General features: G+C 39.1%; 1 protein-coding gene and 1 non-coding gene across 2 annotated transcripts in view; one reads left to right on the top strand and one right to left on the bottom strand.

Moving 5' to 3' along the window:
* Casp10 (caspase 10) overlaps positions 1 to 19,093 on the top strand; it is a 28,248-nt gene extending 9,155 nt beyond the window's left edge. The window contains exons 4-8 of the mRNA XM_076866387.2: positions 1,528 to 1,663; positions 4,085 to 4,194; positions 13,763 to 13,871; positions 14,486 to 14,972; positions 17,358 to 19,093. Coding sequence (XP_076722502.2) covers positions 1,528 to 1,663; positions 4,085 to 4,194; positions 13,763 to 13,871; positions 14,486 to 14,972; positions 17,358 to 17,514 — 999 coding nt within the window. The 3' untranslated portion in view covers positions 17,515 to 19,093. The remainder of the gene's footprint in view (positions 1 to 1,527; positions 1,664 to 4,084; positions 4,195 to 13,762; positions 13,872 to 14,485; positions 14,973 to 17,357) is intronic.
* Trnaa-agc (transfer RNA alanine (anticodon AGC)) lies at positions 7,953 to 8,025 on the bottom strand. Its single transcript has one exon. It is a non-coding gene; the product is annotated as a tRNA-Ala (tRNA).
* Positions 19,094 to 19,531: the final 438 nt, after the last annotated feature.

Raw genomic sequence — 19,531 nt, 5'->3', positions numbered from 1 at the left:
CTCTTTACCTTTACTGCTAACCTTCTTGAAAAAGTAGTCTACACATACTCTTCTCTCCACTAACTCAACTCTTAGGCACTTTCCAATGTATTCCAGAATGGCTTCCACCTGTATCGTGCCAATGAAACTTTTCTTGCTGAAACCACCAAGTACCTCCTAATAACCAATTTCCAGTTTCTCCTCACGTCCCCACTTGGTTGTATTTGCATGGCATATCCTTTTCCACCTTGTCAGTAGGGCCTTGTCATTCTTCATGCAGTTCAAGCCTCGATGCCCATGTGCAACTTATATGGAGGCTGGTATGCGGGATGGATGAATGAGGAATAAATGAATATTGTCACCACTGGAAGACATCTTGGACTCTTTCCTCATTTTTCACCCAGTTCCAAGTGATCCCTAAAACCCACCAAATTATGCTTCAGAGATGTCCAGGGTCTCCTCTGCTTTTCCATCACTAGTCCTAGACCAGGTCTTGATCATCTTTACCAGGTTATTTAATCTTCCAGCCAATATTTTCTCAATCCATTTCTGTCTTCAATCTACTTCCAAGATTTCCAGTTGAAGACAAATCTGATCATGTCCCTGTTCTCTTTAATGATCACTGCTGGCAGCCCTTGACCCAAGGGACTCCTGCCCCAGTTCCTCCTGTGGTGTGTGTGTCCTCATGGCCTGACCCAGCCTGCGGTGTCAGCCATGGCCTAAGGCTCATGGGGTTTGTACTTTAGCCTCTTTCCAAGGTTCCCAAGGACATAGCCATTTTTCAAACTTTAAACTGTTTAACAGAGACTGGACTTCTCCCTTACCTGTTCCCACCTGGCCAATGCATATGTGTACACTTAGACGGTATTCAGATGTTCTCTTTCTGATTGCTCTTTTCTGTGGGCTCTGATATAATTTTAAGTTCTAATCTCTGAAAGGTCTATGGTACCTCCCACCACATATGTAAATCTATATTAAAATCATATTAGCCAATTTGTGATCCCCCCCCACAGGATAACATCATAGATATTTTCTTCTAAAATATCAAATATGATGTTCTTCCCATTTCCCACCTCATTTCTTTGGTGTCCCTGTTTTTCTGGTTCCCCAATCAATGATATCGTTTATGGCTATGAGTTAGAGGCAGTATAGCTCATTGGCCAATAAAACAGACTTTGACATCAGATTGCACCAGATCTGTCACTTGTTGGCTTTGTGACCTTGAGCCAATTACTAAACCTCTCTGTACTTCAGTTATTTCATCTTTAAAATAGAGATTATAACAGTATCTACTTCATTGGGCTGTTTTTAGGCTAATCTATAACAAGCACCAAGCACTATTCCCATCGTACAGTGAGTTATGTGTCTTTGGTGTCTGTTATTAACATGGCTTGTGTAGAGATTTGCTTGGTAAATTGAGCCCCTTGGAGGCAGATGCTATACCATATTCATCACTGCAAAACCTGGTGCTTAGTGTCCATGCAGGTAGTGTTTAAGTGAATGATAATCAGAAGGTAAGTAAATGTGACTCTACTGATTCTCTTGCAGAGTTCTCTAAGTTTATTGGCCTACCTAGAAAAAAACACTGAAATAGATGAAGATAATGTGATATTACTGGAGAAAGTTTTTAAAAAGGTTGCACCTTTCCTTCTAAGGAAGATAGAGAACTATAAAAGAGAGAAAGGTAAGCAGCTTATTTTTGCTTACTTGTCCCATGTTTATATGTAGGAGGTTTTCTTATCATTTTGGTAATATTTTCTTGGGAAAGCCAGAAATCTCCTCATTTGTTCATTCAGTACATATTTATTGAATGCATACTTTAGCCCAGGCATTATTTTATAAATTGGAGGTATATTGCAAAGCTCCTGCCCTTTTGGAGCTTATGTTCTAGTGGGGGAAAGTAGTTTTAGGCAAATGAATATAATGCAGAGATAGCTAGCCCATTCTTTTTTTTTTTTTTTTCCTTTGACTGTGCTTAGGCTTGAACTCAGGGCATTGCACACACTAGACAAGAGCTTTGGTATGTCTTACAAAGATAGTTTTTCTTTGATATTATGTAAAGGTGGAAACACAGGGCAGGAATCATACCTGACAAATGTCAATATGCTAAGTAGCAAATATTTAGCATAAACATAAATTTCTCTGGGTCTATTTCCACTGTTAAGAACAATATATAATAATTCATGACTATGTTTGGGAAGTTTCTCTGCTACACCCATATTTTGTTCAGTGAGTTAATCTAGCATGCAAAATTCTTTTTTAAAAATGAAACTAGCCAAGAGGAAGCTTCCTTCTAAGAATTCAGTGAAGACAAAATAAGTTGAGAAACAAAATATACTCTTGTGAAATTGATAAAATCTCAAACAATAACTAAAACAATAAATAAATGTAAATTTAATTAAAAATTATTATGACAAATAAAAACAGTTCTTTCAGTCACATTATCAAATAGGAAATGAAAAGCAGGAAGTTGATACTGAAAGAGTATTTGGAATCCTCATGTGAACTCCAAATGATATGTGTCTTTTTTCTACTTACCCATTTTTCCCACACAAAGAAACACAGGGCAGGGGAGCAGGTTATTGTAGATATAGGGGAGCAGATTATTTTTGATATTGAACTCTGGAGGAGACTCACTGGTTTCTGTGTGGTCAGCATTTACATCTGCCTCACAGAGTCTTGAGTATATCAGAAGAGTTCTGATTTTCCTCTTTCTTTTTTTAAAAAATATATTTATTTTATTCATTTTAGTTGTTGATGGACCTTTATTTTTTATTTATATGTGGTGCTGAGAATCGAACCCAGTGCCTCACACATTTGAGGCAAGCGCTCTACCACTGAGCCACAACTCCAGCCCTCCTGTTTCTTTTTTAAACCTATCTGTGTGGTCTGTTTGGATGGCAAGTATTATTACTCTTTTAAAAATGTTGGCTTTCTACAATCCTGAGTTTGGGCCTAATTCTGCCTTTAGGATGAAAGACTGTTAAAGACTGAACAGAAAGGGTGTGCAGAGCTCAGACTCTTCTATGTGATCTAAAGTCCAAGCCCCTTTTGTTTGATTAAGACCTGGCTTTATTTAAGGTCATCTGGCTCACTTTCTGAGTTTACTTGAACTTTGTCGTTTGCTTTAATATTTTAAATGTATTATTAAAAATAATATATGTAATTATAATGAAATTAAATAAAAATTCAAATAATGAAAATAATACAGAGTGTGGAAGATAAAAATCTTTCTCTTCTTCCTTCCATTGCCAACCCATTCTGCAGAGATAACCACTGTTTAGAATATATTCTTGTGGGCTGGGGTTGTGACTCAGCAGTAGAGCGCTCGCCTCACACGTGCGAGACTCTGGGTTTGATCCTCAGAACCACATACAAAAATAAACAAGTGAAATAAAGGTGTTGTGTTCAACTACAACTAAAAAAATAAATATTTAAAAAAATAACTTAAAAAAAGAATATATTCTTGTAGATTTTCTTCTGTGTAGAAACAACTGTGAGTGTGTGTGTGATGTATGTGTAAACAGGACCATGCTAATTATATTTTGTAACTTGCTTTTTCCCCACCCAATATGCCTGACATTTTCCATGAATATAATACAGATATAGTTAGCTTATTCTTATTAATAATTTCAAATAAATCCTTTTTATGGATATGATACATTTAACTACCACTTCTGAATGTTTTTCTTTTGTCTTTTTTCTTTCTTTCTTTTTATTCTTGTAGCCTGACTTCGATATTATTTTTTGAGGAAATCCTTTTGGAGTCTTTTCAACTATCTGAAACATTAAGTACCATAAATTATGAAATGTTATTTGGTAAAATATATGGTAGTTTTAAGGAGTTAATAAAATTATAAAAATAATAGGAACAATAAGAAAGAATATATGAAATACAAAGAATAAAAATATAAGAACAATAAAAATAATTATAAATTCACATTTTTTTTCTGAGTATTTATGTAGACTTCCATAAGAAATGCCATTGCAAATTTAAAAATCTCTTTAAAATAGTAACTTTTGATGATTGATTATCTTGGATTGGTATTAGTTAGAAGGTGAATTGTTTTTTGTTTTTTGTTTTCTGCCTGTGGTTTTATTACAGCTGCCCAGGAAGTGACACGTCCCGTGGACAAAGAAACTGAATCATTGCCTCAAGGACAGGAAGAAATATTTACCCCATCAGACATTAAGCGGTTCCACGGAGCCTTAACAGTAAGTTGAGTGTTGTTCAGGCCAGTGTTTACCAGATGTCTACTTCCACCTCCAGTCTCCAGGGAGAGAGAGCAGGGAGGGATGGATCCTGATATGTAGCATTTGTAAATATTCCCACCATGATTGATTTCAAATGATCAACATGACATCGACCAGGTTGCAGATTTCCTGAAAATTTGACAATTAGCTCTCAGTAGTTGGCCTGAGCTACCACAGAACTCCCTTGGGTTGCTTTAAAATGGTGCCTCTGTTCTTATCTGTAGGATAAGATCAGTCCAGCTTCATGGGAATACAAGCCATGGAGTTTCATAGGACCCTCTTCCTTGGTTTTAATAGTCTTCTGTCACTGTTGTGACATTATTAATAATGTATGAACAAAGGACTCTACAAATTATGAAGCTGGTCCACCCCAGAAGGTTAAGAACTGGGTTCCTGGTTTCTGTAGTGCTCAGCAGTCGAAGACTGTGTAAAAACCTTGGGAGAATCTTCAGTGAACGGTGAACCTTGGGAATGCTGAGTCTTTCCTAAGTTCCTTTCTTTCCAACATGCTTGGGTAGTTCTACTTTACCAATATCTGTCAAAATTAGTGAAATGATCTTGGCCTTGTAAATTTTTTTTTCAATTATGGTAAAATATATCCATAAATTTTACCATTAAACATTAAATATCATAAGATACATATTACATAAAACTTACCACCTTACCTGATTTTAAATATACAGCAGTGTTAAGTGCTTTGTGTCACTACCATTCATTTCCAGAACATTTTCAACCCTAACTGAAACTTTGTATCCAATAAATAGTAATTTCCCATTTCATTCTTTTCCTGTCCCATGAAACCACTCTTCTACTTTGTGTCTATGAATTTGATTATTCTAGATAACTCATATAAAAATATTTTTTCCCTTTGCATACCGGGGATTGAGTCCAGAGGCCTTATGCATGGTAAGCATGTTGTCTATCACTGAGCTACACCCCAGCCCCAACATATATTCTTTTTTTATTGGCTTCAAGGTTCATCCACATTGTAGTATATCTAGGAATTAATGAATGTGTTATGCTTTGTTCATCCATCAGTGGGATCTTGGATAACTTCTACCTTTTGGCAACTGTGAATAATGCTGCTATGATCATTGGTATAAAAATATCTCTTTTAATTATTTTGGGTAATTCACATAGGTGAAAATGCTGGATCATATAGTAATTCTATCATCCACTTTTTAAGGACCTGCCATACAGTTTTCCACAGTGGAAGCACCATTTTATATTTCCACCAGCCATGCATAAGTGTTCTAATTTCTCCGCATCTTCATCAACACTTGTTATTTTCTCTTCCTTTCTTTCATAATAGTCCTCATAATAAATGTGAGTCAGTATCTCAATGTGGCTTTGATTTGTATTTCCTTAACAAGTAATGATGTTGAGCTAATTTGCATATGCCTGTTGGCCATATGTATACCTTCTTAGTCTATTTGGATCTTCTGCCCATTTCCTAATTGGGTCATTTGTGGGAGTTTTATTTTTTATTTTTAAAATTTCCTTTCATGGGGGGCTGTGTGTATAGCTCAGTGGTAGTGCTTGCCCTGGGTTCAATCCCTAGTCCTGAAAAAAAATTTTTAGGCTTCTTTACTACTTTCATGGTCTTGTATTTTGATAAGTACAACATTAAAATTTAGAAATACATTCAATCTTATAGAAATGTTGCAAGAATGTAAATAACCCAGAGAACACTTGTATGCTGCTTGCTTTATCATTTTTATGTTCTCTCTCCATGCCTACATAATTTTTTCTGAGTTTTTTGAAAGCAAGCTGTATATATCAAGACCCTTGATCCCTAATTGCTTCAGTATGTATTGCCTAAGAATAAGAATATTCTTTTATAGAACTATTGTACAGTTATCAGTGCCAAAATGTTAAATTAATACAATATTGTTATCATATTAATGATTTGTATTTCAATTTTGGCTGTTGACCCAATAATGTCCTTGATAATTTTTTACTCTGCCAGGGCAAAATTAAATCTAGGGGACTTGCAGAGGAACTTGTTTTTTGAAACTGTCACTGGAGTGCAGTGAAGGAAATTGGGCAGCCCAGAAACCTAGGCATGAAGACTGATCCTGTGAGAGAAAGGGGTTCATCATGGTGGATGACCTAAAGTGATTCATGTAGAGGAAATTGCCCAGTGTCAAAGGATGCAGCAGACCCTTTGTTTTGGGTACATAATAGTAACTTTTAAAAAAAATAATGTTTTGTTTCTTTGCATTGAGTGGGAGGAAGACAAAATGGCTTAGAAAAAATAATAAAATCAGTACAATCACTACCTTTCCTTTGGATATATTATGTTGCAGTACAGATGAGTATTGCTAATTAACTTGATTATTCTCACAGGATGCTGGTCTTTAATGAAAAGGAAAATCGTAGCTTTGGGCTGGGGATATGGCTCAAGCGGTAGCGCGCTCACCTGGCATGCGTGCAGCGCTGGGTTCGATCCTTAGCATCACATACAAAAAAAAGATGTTGTGTCCGCCGAAAACTAAGAAATAAATATTAAAATTCTCTCTCTCTCTTTAAAAAAAAATCATAGCTTATAGTTTTTCATCCTATTCTTTTTTCTGTAACCAGGGTTTTAATGTTTGTGTGTTTCTTATAAAATTTAAATGTGACTTGTTATTGAATTGTTTTTAGTATCTATCCATCTATATATATGCATGATATAAAAATTTCAATCTAAGATCATATAAATATAATACAGTATTGTATTTAGTTGTCATGTCCCTGTATTTTCCTTTAATCTTGAACATCTCCACAACTTTCCTTTCTCTTTTATGACATGGAGACTTTTGAACCATGTAGTCATCCCTCCCACCTTTTATAAAAATTAATAGAGTTTTTCTATTTTTGGTGCATGTGGTGTTTCCTCTTGATTAGATTCAAGTTATATATTCTGATCACAACATCATATAAGTGATATGGTGTCTTTCTCAGGGCATTCTATCTAGAGATACATGATATTCATCCTGCCCTCCATCGGTAATGCTGATTTTGATTACTTGGTCAAGATGTCTGATTTCTATAATATGTAGTTTACTTTATGTATAGTTGTCCCTCATTATCCATGGGAAATTTGTTCCCAAACTCCCCAAAGATACCCAAATCTGTGGATGCTCAATTCCCTTATATAAAGTGGCTTAGTATTTGCATATAACCTATGCATATCCTCCCCTGTACTTTATATCATCTAGATTACTTGCAATACCTTATATAATATAAATGCTGTATAAATAGGTTTTTGTTTTTGCCAACACTGGGGATTGAAGCCAGGGGCACTCTACTACTGAGGGTCTCAAACATTCAGTGGCCTAGGGCTGCAAAGGCTAGGCAAAGACAACCTATAGTCTTCACAGGCAGCCAGAGTTTGACCCAGAGCCTGGCTGGAGGTCTGAGGTCCTGCTCTGAACTACCACGTTTCAGGTGGGGGTAGTTAAAGCATTTGAAGGAATCTTCTATGTTTGGAGGGCACTTTGAAAGTGATTCATTCTTTATTTGTTAATCTAGGTTCCCTCTCTCCTCTCCCAATAGGGACAAAATAGCAGCTATTCTAAAACCCTAAACTGACTTCTTTTTTCTAGGAAAATAACCCTTGATTCAATAAATTCTTATCCTAGAAAAGCAGTTAGACATCTAATTGGAAGAGGAATTGAGAAAGAGTGGCTCCCTTTTAATTTTTTTATGCCTTTATTTTGTTTGTTTCTATTTTTATGTGGTTCTGGGAATTGAACCCAGTGCCTCATGCATGCTAGGCAAGTGCTCTACCACTGAGCCACAACCACAGCACCCACCTCTAAATAAATTAGACCAACACTTATCAAGTACCTACCATAGCTTTGAGCAGGGAATTGTAGACCACCCTCACCACCCTACATACATATAGAAGTTTTTTAAAAATGTAATTTCCCAGCACTGACATTTTAGGATTCCCTAATTCTAAGTTAAATTGCCTGCTAAACTTAATTCCCCTCACCTACTTTTTCAACCAGTGTTGTACCCAAAGGCTTCACATGCATGTAGATGATACACAGATGTGCACACACACAGGATTTTACTCTTTACCTTTTAGAATTCATTGTTCTCTAAAGGGGTATGGCTTGGCATTGGTCTCTGAAGCAGATGTGGGATGATACTGGTCATGGCCATATGAGGGTGGGGTAGTTGTGGTGGTATTGGGAGTGCATAGGGCTGAGGGGGTGGGGCAGCACCTCACATTACATATATTGTCAGACTCTCAGAGCAGGAAGGTGTCTTAAAAGTTATGTAGGCAATCCTGCCTTTTTCCATGGAAAATCATTTCATGTTTCATATGCACCTGAAGGTTATCTTGTTAAAAGAACACTGCTAAAAATTAAATTTAAGAGGAAAAAGCCTTTGCATTTCAAGCTACATCCCCTAATTCGTTTAAAAACTAAGTCTTGGAGCTGGGGCTGTGGCTCAGTGTCAAAGCACTTGCCTAGTATGTGTGAGGCACTGGGTTTGATCCTCAGCACCACATGAAAATAAATTAATAAATAAAGGTCCATCAACAATTAAAAAAAAAAAAAACCTAAGTCTTTTTGATTGTGAGATTTTCTGAAAGAGAGGCATGCCTTTCTATTGAGATGTGACAACTGCTTCTTTCTGAGAGGTTACTAGACTCCTCTTGAAAACAGTCGAAAGAAGGCTGAATGTGGCCAGATGGTGGTCATTCACTCACTCTTTGACACAAAGATGTGGGTGGAGTTAACAGAGGATGTGATATTCTCAGGCAAAGAAGTAGATAGACATAAAGATCTGACCTAGTCCCTCTTCTGCCTGAAGAGACAAATCAAGGAAAGCCCAGTCTGGAGCTGCTGGATAGAGCCTGCCACTGCTTCTGCCATTCCCTTAATCCCAGAAGATTCGCTCAATTTCTGGACAAAACCAGAAAGCAGCCTGGCCCAGCTTTGGATGCCACCAAGAAGAAATCCAGGATACTTCAGGCAGGAAAATGTGGGGTGTGAAGAGAAAGGCAGGAAGTCTTTTGAAAAGTGAAACTGGAACTCCTTTGTATTTGATCCCCCAGAGTTGGGAAATTCCAGTATTGTGCAGCCCTGGGACTGAGGTCCAGCAGCTTGGGTCTGGCTTAAACAAAAGTCACTTCCCTGTGGCTTTCAGCAGGGATGCATATCTGTGACCTAGGGTGACTTGCTGGTTGTCACCCCTGTGATGGGCAGCACCAGTAAGTCCTGTTGCTGCCCATTACAGGGTCACTCCTTTCCCAACACCTTGGTGAAGTCCTCTTTGGAGCTTTCTCCTAGAGACTGAGGATGGGGGCAGGTAGTGGGTGAGGAGGAGGATGCAGAAAAGATGGACCCTCCGGTTTGTTTTAAGTTTGTATTTTACATATGAAACATTAAGCCAGGCATGGTGACACTTACCTGTAATCCCAGCTACTCGAGAGGTTGAGGTTGGAGGATTGCGAGTTCCAGGCCAGCCTAGGCAATTTAGCGAGACCCTGTTTCAAAATTTTAAAAAATTGTAAAAGGACAGTGGATGTAGCTCAGTGGCAGAGCACTCCTGGGTTCAATGACTAGGCTGGCCCAAACAAAACAAAATAAAACAAAACAGTATCAATGTAGATCCAAAGTAAAACCTGTAGAGCCACACTCAGAAGTCTACACTGCTTCCCTGCCTCTCTTCCCTTCCCATTCAATTACCATCTTTATTATTATTTATTTGTTTATTTATCCTATTATTACTTTTTGGAGAAAATACCCTGTGTCTTCTCTAAATTAAAGAAGAGTTAGTATACTAAAATACAATTCTTCACTTCCTTCATGTGATGGTGTCTTCAGCATCATCCTGTGTGAACTTCCTACATTTCATACATCTCTTGTTTCCTCAATAGGAGGGATTGTGGCAATACATTACACCTATCATGATTCATGGTAGGCGTAATGTATTTATGTATTTTCTACAACTTGGATCATTATGGCAGGAGTAGATATATTTGATGTATACCAAGTAGTTGAAGATAACTTAGTGGAGAATTCATTTCCTATTGCAATTTAAGGCATGCCACAGTGTATGGTTTGTACCAAGTTTTTCTGTGGGGGATGGAGATGACAGGGTGGTTCCTACTGAAAGCCTAGCATGGCAGATGCTACAGAATTCTGGCAGCTACTGTCCTCTCCTCCCAGCCTTCAGAATTAGGTCACTTTCTGTAGGGAGGGAAGGAACCCCTGGTGGGGCTGAGGCCTGCAGCCCAGCAACATCAGAGCATATGCAGTCTGAGGAAATGTGGTTTACAGAGCAGCTCCAGATGCTCCTTCTATTTTTCAGAGGTACAGAAACAAGAGGGAAGGACAATAGTAATGGTGTGTTTGAGTGTCCTGAATTCCTGCCCAGAAACCACGACCTTAGGAAAATATTCCAGAATCTGCAAGTGGCCTGAAATCTGTTGTATTAGTTGTTTTTTCTTACTATAATGAATTATCTGACACATGCTATCTATAAAAATGAAGATATTTATTTATTTATTAGTTTTAGATGTCCCAGGGCATGGCACTGACTCAGTTCTTGCCTAAGTCACATCATGGCAGACAGCAAGTGATTACATCTTGAACCAGGAACAGAGGGAGAACAGGGTAGGAACAAACTTGGGTTTTCATAACAATTGAACTGCCTTCTAAGGGCCACGCTCCCATTAGGACCCAAGGACCTCCCATCAGGCCCCACCTTCTGAAAGTTCCACAGCTCTTTCCATTCCAACTAGAAAGTGCTTCCCATTCCAAATCTTTAGTTGGAATGGGAAGCCTTCACTCACAGTGGAGCCTTGGGGGACTTGAGCCATATTCAAACATAGCATCTATGATATGTAAAGTTTATCAGAGTCTATTCCTCATTTTTTTCCCCCAGGAAATTTAGCCTTTAGAATTCATGACATGCCACCTTTTGGCTAACCTGATATGATGTTGACAGTGCTGATGGGAGTTACTCTTGCACTTGGCATAGGCCAAGCATTGTCCTAAGAGTCTTTCCAGGGAGCATCTCATTTAATCTTTCCATAGCTTGGAGATAGATACTAATGTTTTCCCACTTAATACCCATTTAAAACTGAGACCCACGAAGTCTATCCCTTTGCTAACTGTCCCACTGCTAAAAAGGAGTGACTCAGGGATTCGACCCCAGCAGTGTGAGAGCAGAGTTCTCCCTCCAAGAGCTGGCTCTGCATCTGGACACTGTATGAGCTTAGACAGCCAAGTCATTTCTCTGAAGAACAAGGTGGCTTTTTTTCAGTTCTATAACTCTGCAGTTCCAAGGTTTAGATGTGCCTTCTCTTGGAGTGTTATCTTCTCCCAAAGTGAGGAAGATGCACAGGTGTACAGGGGCACTGCACCTTGGGTCCTTTTGGTGTGTTCTCTGGTCTGTGGAATACTGGACTCATACAGCCTGAGCTGAGCTCCAAAGACTGACCTTTAGCTGATTTACCAGATGTTCCCCAGAGATGAGGATAGAGCTTGGTGATTCTACCACAAACTTGCTGAGAGAGGGAGAGGAAAACAGGTGCATGTTACATTTTCCTATAAATTACCTATCATGAACTTCCACCCCATGATAGATTATTACCCAGAGGAAATGGAGCTTGCAGAAACCCTTCAAGGCATTGTGAGCTTCAGCCAGTGACAAAGGCACCAGTTGATTCCATTGCTGTGGACCTTCCCCTCGCTCCCTTTTTTCTTCTTGATGTCCACCAGGCTTCTCTATACCCAGAGACAGAGATATGCTGACAACCCAGCTGTGCTTTCTACCAGGAACCCTTGAGCCAATCCACATGTTCTTAATCCCCCAATTCATCCTCTGCCAGCAGCGCAATTTTCAACCCAAACAGAGCAAATAGCAATATGAGGACATTTGTCTTTCCTATCAGCAAGGGCATGCAGGCCAAATTTATATTTGGGGAGTTTCTTGAAATTAAAACAATTCTCCAGAATTGAATGCTATGTCAGAAATTTATTAGCAAGGTTGTAAATGCTTAGAGAAAGATATTTGAGGAGTCTGGGTACTTTTCTTTCTGGGCAATGGAGCCACAAATGGTGCACTAATCCCTGTGTCCATGGAGATGGTAGGAGCATCTGCTAACACCCTGGGTTCTAAAATCTGGACAAAGGTCTGGAGAGTTTATTCAGGGCTCTCACCTGAGCTGAGAGGGCTCAGAGGAGTTTTTGCCTTGGTTCTTCCTTCCTCTTTGATTCTCTTTGATCTTCCCATCTATTCCTGTGACAATCAGAAGTGTGTGACCTTTGCCTGTGAAGGCCTTGACATTGCTTTGCACTTTGAGGAACGTATACTCTTTGGGTTATTTCCAGAGGGAGGGCTTTTCTTTTTTCTTTTCTTTTTTTTGAAATCAAGTGAAGCCACTTTTTTTCTGGTTGGATCAAAAATATACCAGATTTTCAAATCATTTTAGTTCCACAGAGACCCAGCCAAAGCCAAAGTTGTTAATCTGTAATTGCAAAATGTTTTTATTAGCCTTCAAAAATAATTGCACGAATTTTAAAATTCCTACTGTGACTTATATTGAGAAATAAAGTTACAAGAGAGATTCCTTAGCTTTCAGAGGTATCAATCACTCCAGAAGCTGATATCAAATATCACTTGATATTTTTGTTGCCTTGTTAAATCCTTGCTTATTCTTTCTTCACATTTCTAATCTGAAAAGGAAGATTTTTTATTTTATGTATGTATGTGTGTGTGTGTATATCTATCTATCTATCTATCTATCTATCTATCTATCTATCTATCTCCTGGCTTTGCCGGTGTTAAAATACATGTTTTGTTTTTTAACCCTGGAAATTGAGATTCTAGTGGGAATCTTGAGTTTTAGTTAAGACCTGGCATTTAACTGTAGGATTAATTGGTTAATTTCAAACTAGGGTCAGGACCTTGAGAAAGCTTAGCTTCTGGTACTAGGAGTGGGATCCTGAAAGAAAGGAGGTGGCTGATCTTTAATGCAAATGACAGTATTCTTTATCCTGGGCTCTGGGACTTTAAAAGAACATTTGAAATTGTATTCAAATCATAACTCAGCAGCAAAATTAAGTACACAGTAGTCAGAATCTCTGGTCTTTCTGTGTATAACTTTAGTAATTATCTGGCATATTCCATACTACAAGTTTTTTGTTGTTGTTGTTGTTTGTTTGTTTTTTGTAGTGCTGGGGATTTGCAGTGCTGGGGATTAGTGCTGACTGGATTGAGCTACATCCCCAGCCCCATTTTACATACTTTTTTTTTTTGAATTTTTTTTTTTTTTTTTTGTGCTAGGGACTGAACCTAGGGCCTTGTGTATGCTAAACAAGTCCTTTACCACTGAGATACACCCCCAGCCTAAGGAGTTTGTTTAGACTAAAGTGTAAAAAAAATGGTTTAAAAAAACTGGCATTAAGAGATACATCCTGCTCTTCCTCATATGGATCTGCTGAAGTAGCTCGTTAGAAATATTAAGCCTCCTAACATGATGGTCCCAACTAAGGGGTTCTATCTCTTCTTCCTTAAGGAGACAATTATGTACAGGATGGATCGGAACCACAGAGGCCACTGTATCATTATCAACAATCACAGCTTTACCTCCCTGAAAGATAGACCAGGAACCCATAGAGATGCTGGTAAGCATGGAATAGTGTATCAAATGGTAGTTGGGAATCTTAAAATCCTTTTTTCATTTTCATATTTTCTTTCATTAAACTTTGTCTTCCACAGAAATTTAAAGATGATATCTAAATGTTTCTGAAGCTCTTGTGCATCCCAAGTAGCAGGAGTCCCTGACTATTGGTAGTTTGGGGGAGGGCCTGGTGCACCCAAAAATCTGGGGTTTTAGCTCTGGCTCCACCTCTCATTAGGTTTGTGACCTTGGAAGAGTCATAGGGCCTTAGCCTCAGCTTCTAGACTGTGAAATTGAATAAAACATTGGTCACTGCTGACCCTCAGGACGATTGTGACACTGTGGGTCCTTTGAGAAGGCAAGGTAATTTTAAGATGTTATTGTTACAAAAATTTAAAAAAAAAATCAGGGCTTTAGACTTTTTGATGTATGTGCTTTTATTTTATTTTATTTTTTAATTTTCAAGGCTGGGGTTTGAACTCAGGGCCTTGTGTATGCTAGGCAGAGCTATGTGATTTTTAAAAACTATTATTATTGTTTCACTCTATTTCATTTTGCTTTACTTCATTTTAGTATTTCCTCTTTCTCTCCTTTTTTTTTTTTTTTTTTTGGTCCCAGAGTGTCTAAAGCTTGTGTTTGAGTGGCTTGGGTTCACAGCACACAAATATGATGATGTGACTAAAGGAGTCATGGACAAGATTCTGCAGGAGTATAAGAGTCATCCAGGCCATGCTGATGGGGACTGCTTTGTGTTCTGCATTCTGACCCATGGGGAATTTGGAGCAGTCTACTCTTCAGATGGAGTCCTAATTCCTATTCGGAGTATCATGCATCACTTCACAGCCCAGCAGTGCCCTAGGCTGGCTCACAAACCAAAACTCTTTTTCATTCAGGCCTGTCAAGGGTCAGAGGTACAAACTTCTGTGTTAACTGAAGCAGATGCTCAGAATTCTAAGCATCTTTCCCTTATGGATAGTGTTCCCACTGAGGCTGACTTCTTGCTTGGTCTGGCCACTGTCCCAGGCTACATGTCCTTTCGGCATATAAGAGATGGCAGCTGGTATATTCAGTCTCTGTGTAGTCATCTGAAGAAGTTGGTCCCAAGGTGAGTGTTCTGTATCTACCTCCCTGTTTATCTATTATCCATTTACCCACCCATTCACTCACTCATCATTCATCTTTCTACCTGTTTATGTACCTATCCAACCACCATCTACTCACCTAACTATTCATGCATCCATCCATGTATCCATGCATCCATCCACCCATCTAACAAACTTGTATTGAGCATCAGCACAGACCTGGAAAGGAGAGGAAGATACAGAATTTTTAAAAAAAGACATATTCCCTATACTTGATTTGCTTCCAAGCTAATGGGATAGACAAACAGGTAGGGAAGAGCATCCCAGTGATCAGTACACTTTGTGAAGCATAGGTGTTATAAAATCATGTAAGACAAGTACTTCACTCAGATTTGGAGGATTAGAGGAGGCTTCTAGAGATGACAAATAGATGCTATGCAAAGAATCTGGGTGAAGGATGTGCTGGACAAAGGCAACAGCACCAACAAAGATATGGGTACTTTTTATTTGTCCCTTCATTTATTAGTTTACTAGTCGCTCATATTTACTGAGTGCCTATGTGCTGTCTTTGGCGTTCTATTTGCCACTGCTCTGACAACTTCCCTTCTGTCTCTGCCATAATGCTTCTTATCTGCACCCTGGAAATGGGCCTTCACCAGGTTCTTTTCTGGACCTCTTTTCTCTCTCTCTCTCCCCTTCCCTCCCTCCCTCCTTCTCTCTCTCTCTCTCTCTCTCTCTCTCTCTCTTTTCTCCACTGGTAGCTTTAGCAGTACCCAGAGACCACTGGTGCCTCCTAAAAATGTCTCTCAAACTGTATCTGAGGCCCACTCATTTCTGAATTCTTGTAGGGCAGAAACCCTGTTTAATTCAATTTTGTATCTTTAGAACTTGATATAGTATCATATTGATGAGGTTGATAAGTATTTGCTGGGCTGATGAATGACTTATTGCTTGAGTCAACTTCATTCACAACCTGCCACACATCCCACCCCTGTATTGCCCTTGGACCTCACATTCAGCTTGCATCTTTCCGAATTCATCTTCCTAGCCCTTCTTCAGGAGCTCCTGCTCTTGAATCCCCAATTCTAGGAATGGTCCGTGCTCTACTGGGAATTCCAAATTGGTGCCTTGAGTCAACTCTGCTCTTCTTCTTTTTTTTTTTTTTTTTAAACCAACTCTTCCATCCCCACCATAGTCATCAAATGCCAATGTCTATAGCTTTAGGAACAAAACAATATTTATTGATGGCCTACTATGTGCCTCCTGTACTGCATACTGAGTTAGGGGGTGAGGGTGCAGTTGTGAACAAAAGAGACAAAAATCTCTGCCCCATGGAACATACAGTCTGGTGAGAGAATGACAGGAAATAAAAGTATAAGCAAGTGAATATTTAAATTAACAATTTAAATTTCAGGAAGTGATAACTTCTATGAACTAAGAAAAACAGGGTAATGAAATGAAGAATGGTAGGTTGGGGGAATGTGGCTTAGTGGCAGGGGACTTGTCTGGCATGCATGATCCCTTAAAAAAAAAAAAAACATTGAGAATGGGGCTGGAGCTACTTGAAAGGCTTCTTGGCTGAAGGTAATAGTTCAGGTGAGCTAATGATGAGAAAGATTAACTCAGAAAAAGATTTGGGGACAGAGAATAGTTGGTACCAAGAAGGATATAGGGACTGAAAACCAGTCAGGGCCCACATCCTCCACCTGAAAAATAGTGATGAAGATGAGTAAGAGGAGGAAGAGGATAGTAGTATAAAGTTAGGAAGAGGATAGTAGTATGACGACACTAAAAATGATAGTGGAATAGAGTAATTGGCTTTCTTAGTGCTTAGTTTGAATTACATCATTTCATTCTCATGGCAACCTCTAAGATGGGGACTATCATGTCTCCCATTTTAGGGCTGGGAGAACTGAAGTACAGAGAAGTAAATAACCTGCCTAAGACCACACAGTGAGTGAGTGATGAATCCACAATTCAAAATTGAGTGCTGTCTCCTATATTTGCTTCCAGTGATATGTAGATGCCCACCACCAGAAGATTCTGGTAAATACTATAGGTCCTGCAAACCCAGGCTCAACTGCTGCCTCCTCCATGGAGCCTTTGCTCTTCCTCTTGGCCAGAAGTATTTTCTCCTGTCAACATGCAGTGGAACTTTGACCTCCTTGTCATATGGTGTTGATCACATTCTGTCTTGTATTTTGGATAGCATATATAAATTGTCCTTCAAAAAATTTTCATGTCTGAATCCTGTTGAAGTTCAGGAGCTGTGCCATGTTTATCTTTTTAACCCTCTCTAAAGATAGAGTAGAGAGGGCATTATTAATATAATATGTATCTGTGACACAGTCACCTACTTGACCTCAGAGGCATCTTTCTAAGACCTGGTGTGTGGTTTCTTCTTGCAGACAGGAAGACATCTTATCCATTCTCACTGCAGTCAACGATGATGTGAGTCAACAGGTGAACAGCGACGGAACACTGAGACAGATGCCCCAGCCTGCTTTCACACTAAGGAAAAAACTCGTGTTCCCTGTGCCACAGAATGAGCTTTCATTATTGTAGAGAGTTTTCACTGGCTCCTGGATTTGAAAGGAAACTTTGATTATGTCCTCCGGCCTCCCTCCCAGCATGGGCATTGGTGATAGGTGGTGAGTTGGTCTCCACCTGTCATTCTAGCAATGGAAATACCTTGTTTTATGATAGTCAATTCTACTTTTTTTTTCTTTTGACAAGTCTACATATTAGAAAACTTTATTGATTAAAGACTTGGGTTATAGCCTTGGTTTTGGGTAGGTATCCTGAAGAACAAACAACTGACCTTGGTTTGTGCGTCTGTGAAATGCAAGGTGGGATCAGATGTATTTTTCAGGTTCCTTCAAGTTCTAAGAACCACTGGCTTAGTCTGAGCTTGGCTTTCCTCTCTAGATGTATACCCCTTGGTTATAATTCTGTGTCCCCTCTGCATGGCCCTGGACATGGGATGATGGCATCATGATGCACACTCCATCTGCTGTCCCCCTTCCTAAACTTCTCTTCCTGCACATGTAGTGAGGGGAATCTGGTCTGTGCCACAGCCAATCTCCTGCTTTAGTATAGGGAAGGTACTCATGCAGGAACTGTTTTTCTTGGGCTGGGAAGAGGTGTGGTTCTAGGAAGAAGACAGCTCACTGAGAAGACAGACATATTCAGCTGCTCCAGAAACAGAAACTTCATAGCCTGATGTCACACTCTCTCTTGTTCAAAACTTTTCAAGTGCTAGTGACAGAACACCCAGCTCAAACTGACTAAAACACAGAAGGGAATTTATTGCCACCCTTTTTTCCTTGGAAATTGATGAGTCAGTAGCACTTATTTCAGGCAACACTTGAATCAGGACTCAATCTACAAGGCAGCACCTGTTTCTTCACTGAATCTTCTCAGGTTGCCAACTGCACTGTGTGGACTGCAGTCAACAGCCCTACATTGTCACTAGTACACAGTGCTCCTCTGATCCAAATGTGGAGGAAAGAGGCCACCTCAAAAATGGGTGCTGTGCATAGGGATCATTGGACTTTCCCTGACCAGAGAGATGTCTGGCAGTGTTTGTATAGAAGCCATGATAATTTTTACATGAAGGTTTTGAACATGTCCTTGAACATTTTTTTTCAATTCCAAGAGGATTTTTTTTTCTTTTTAATGTCTAGAAACATATTTTGAATCCTTGAAGTTTTGACCTAAGAAGAAGATGGAAAATCTTGTGATCAAAGCCTCATTTATAGATGAAGATGCTGAGGCAACTAGCTCACTGTCCTTCAGCAGGTTATTGCTTACAGAATTCCATTTCCCACTCTAGTGGACTGGAATATCATGGGGCATGACAGGGCATTATGTTTCTTTGAATATGTAGATGCTCATAAAAGATACCAAGGAATGAAGAAAAATGACTCTCATAGGTGTTTGACTTTATAATTTATATGAAAATCAGATTCATAGTGAATTTGCTGTAAGAAGTATTCCCACACACCCGTTATAATGTAACTGACCATTTCAGGGACTTGAATGTAGCTTGATTAAGGAAATAAGCCCAATATATGTCAGAATGTTCTTTAAAAACCTTCATTCAAATAGAGCAAAGCTAAAAGCGGTCATCATAGTATTTATCCAGTTGGACATGCATAGCCTTTGGCTATTTAACAGTTTTCTGCAATGAAAGTTGGTGTAGTATGAAGAAAAAAACAGAGGATCTGGAGATTGAGGCCTCAGATTTCCATTTCACCCTGCAAAACTCCCATGCTCTGAAATAGTCACTGGTTCAAGCTTTTTTTGAACCTTCTCTGGAGTAGAAAAATACTAGCTATTGGGAAGATAAAGAAGAATGTATATCTATATACACATTTAAATCTAATTGTGGCATGTACATGCAAGACCTTTAGGTGGTGGAGTCCTCTGGTAGTGTTCTAAGTGGAGATACAGGACTCGAGTTCTTTTGAGTTCAGTTGACTTCATTAGCAGCAACACTAGCAATAGGCCCTGACATCCTCTGAGTGAGGAGCCAGGTCTCCCTTCATTGGGTCATGATGTCCCCAGCAGCAGAAGGCCA

The sequence above is a fragment of the Callospermophilus lateralis genome, chromosome 9 (assembly GCF_048772815.1).
Source record: "Callospermophilus lateralis isolate mCalLat2 chromosome 9, mCalLat2.hap1, whole genome shotgun sequence".
Classification (NCBI taxonomy): Eukaryota; Metazoa; Chordata; class Mammalia; order Rodentia; family Sciuridae; genus Callospermophilus; species Callospermophilus lateralis.
The sequence above is the reverse complement of the archived record's forward strand: the minus strand, read 5'-3'. Positions and strand labels throughout refer to the sequence as shown.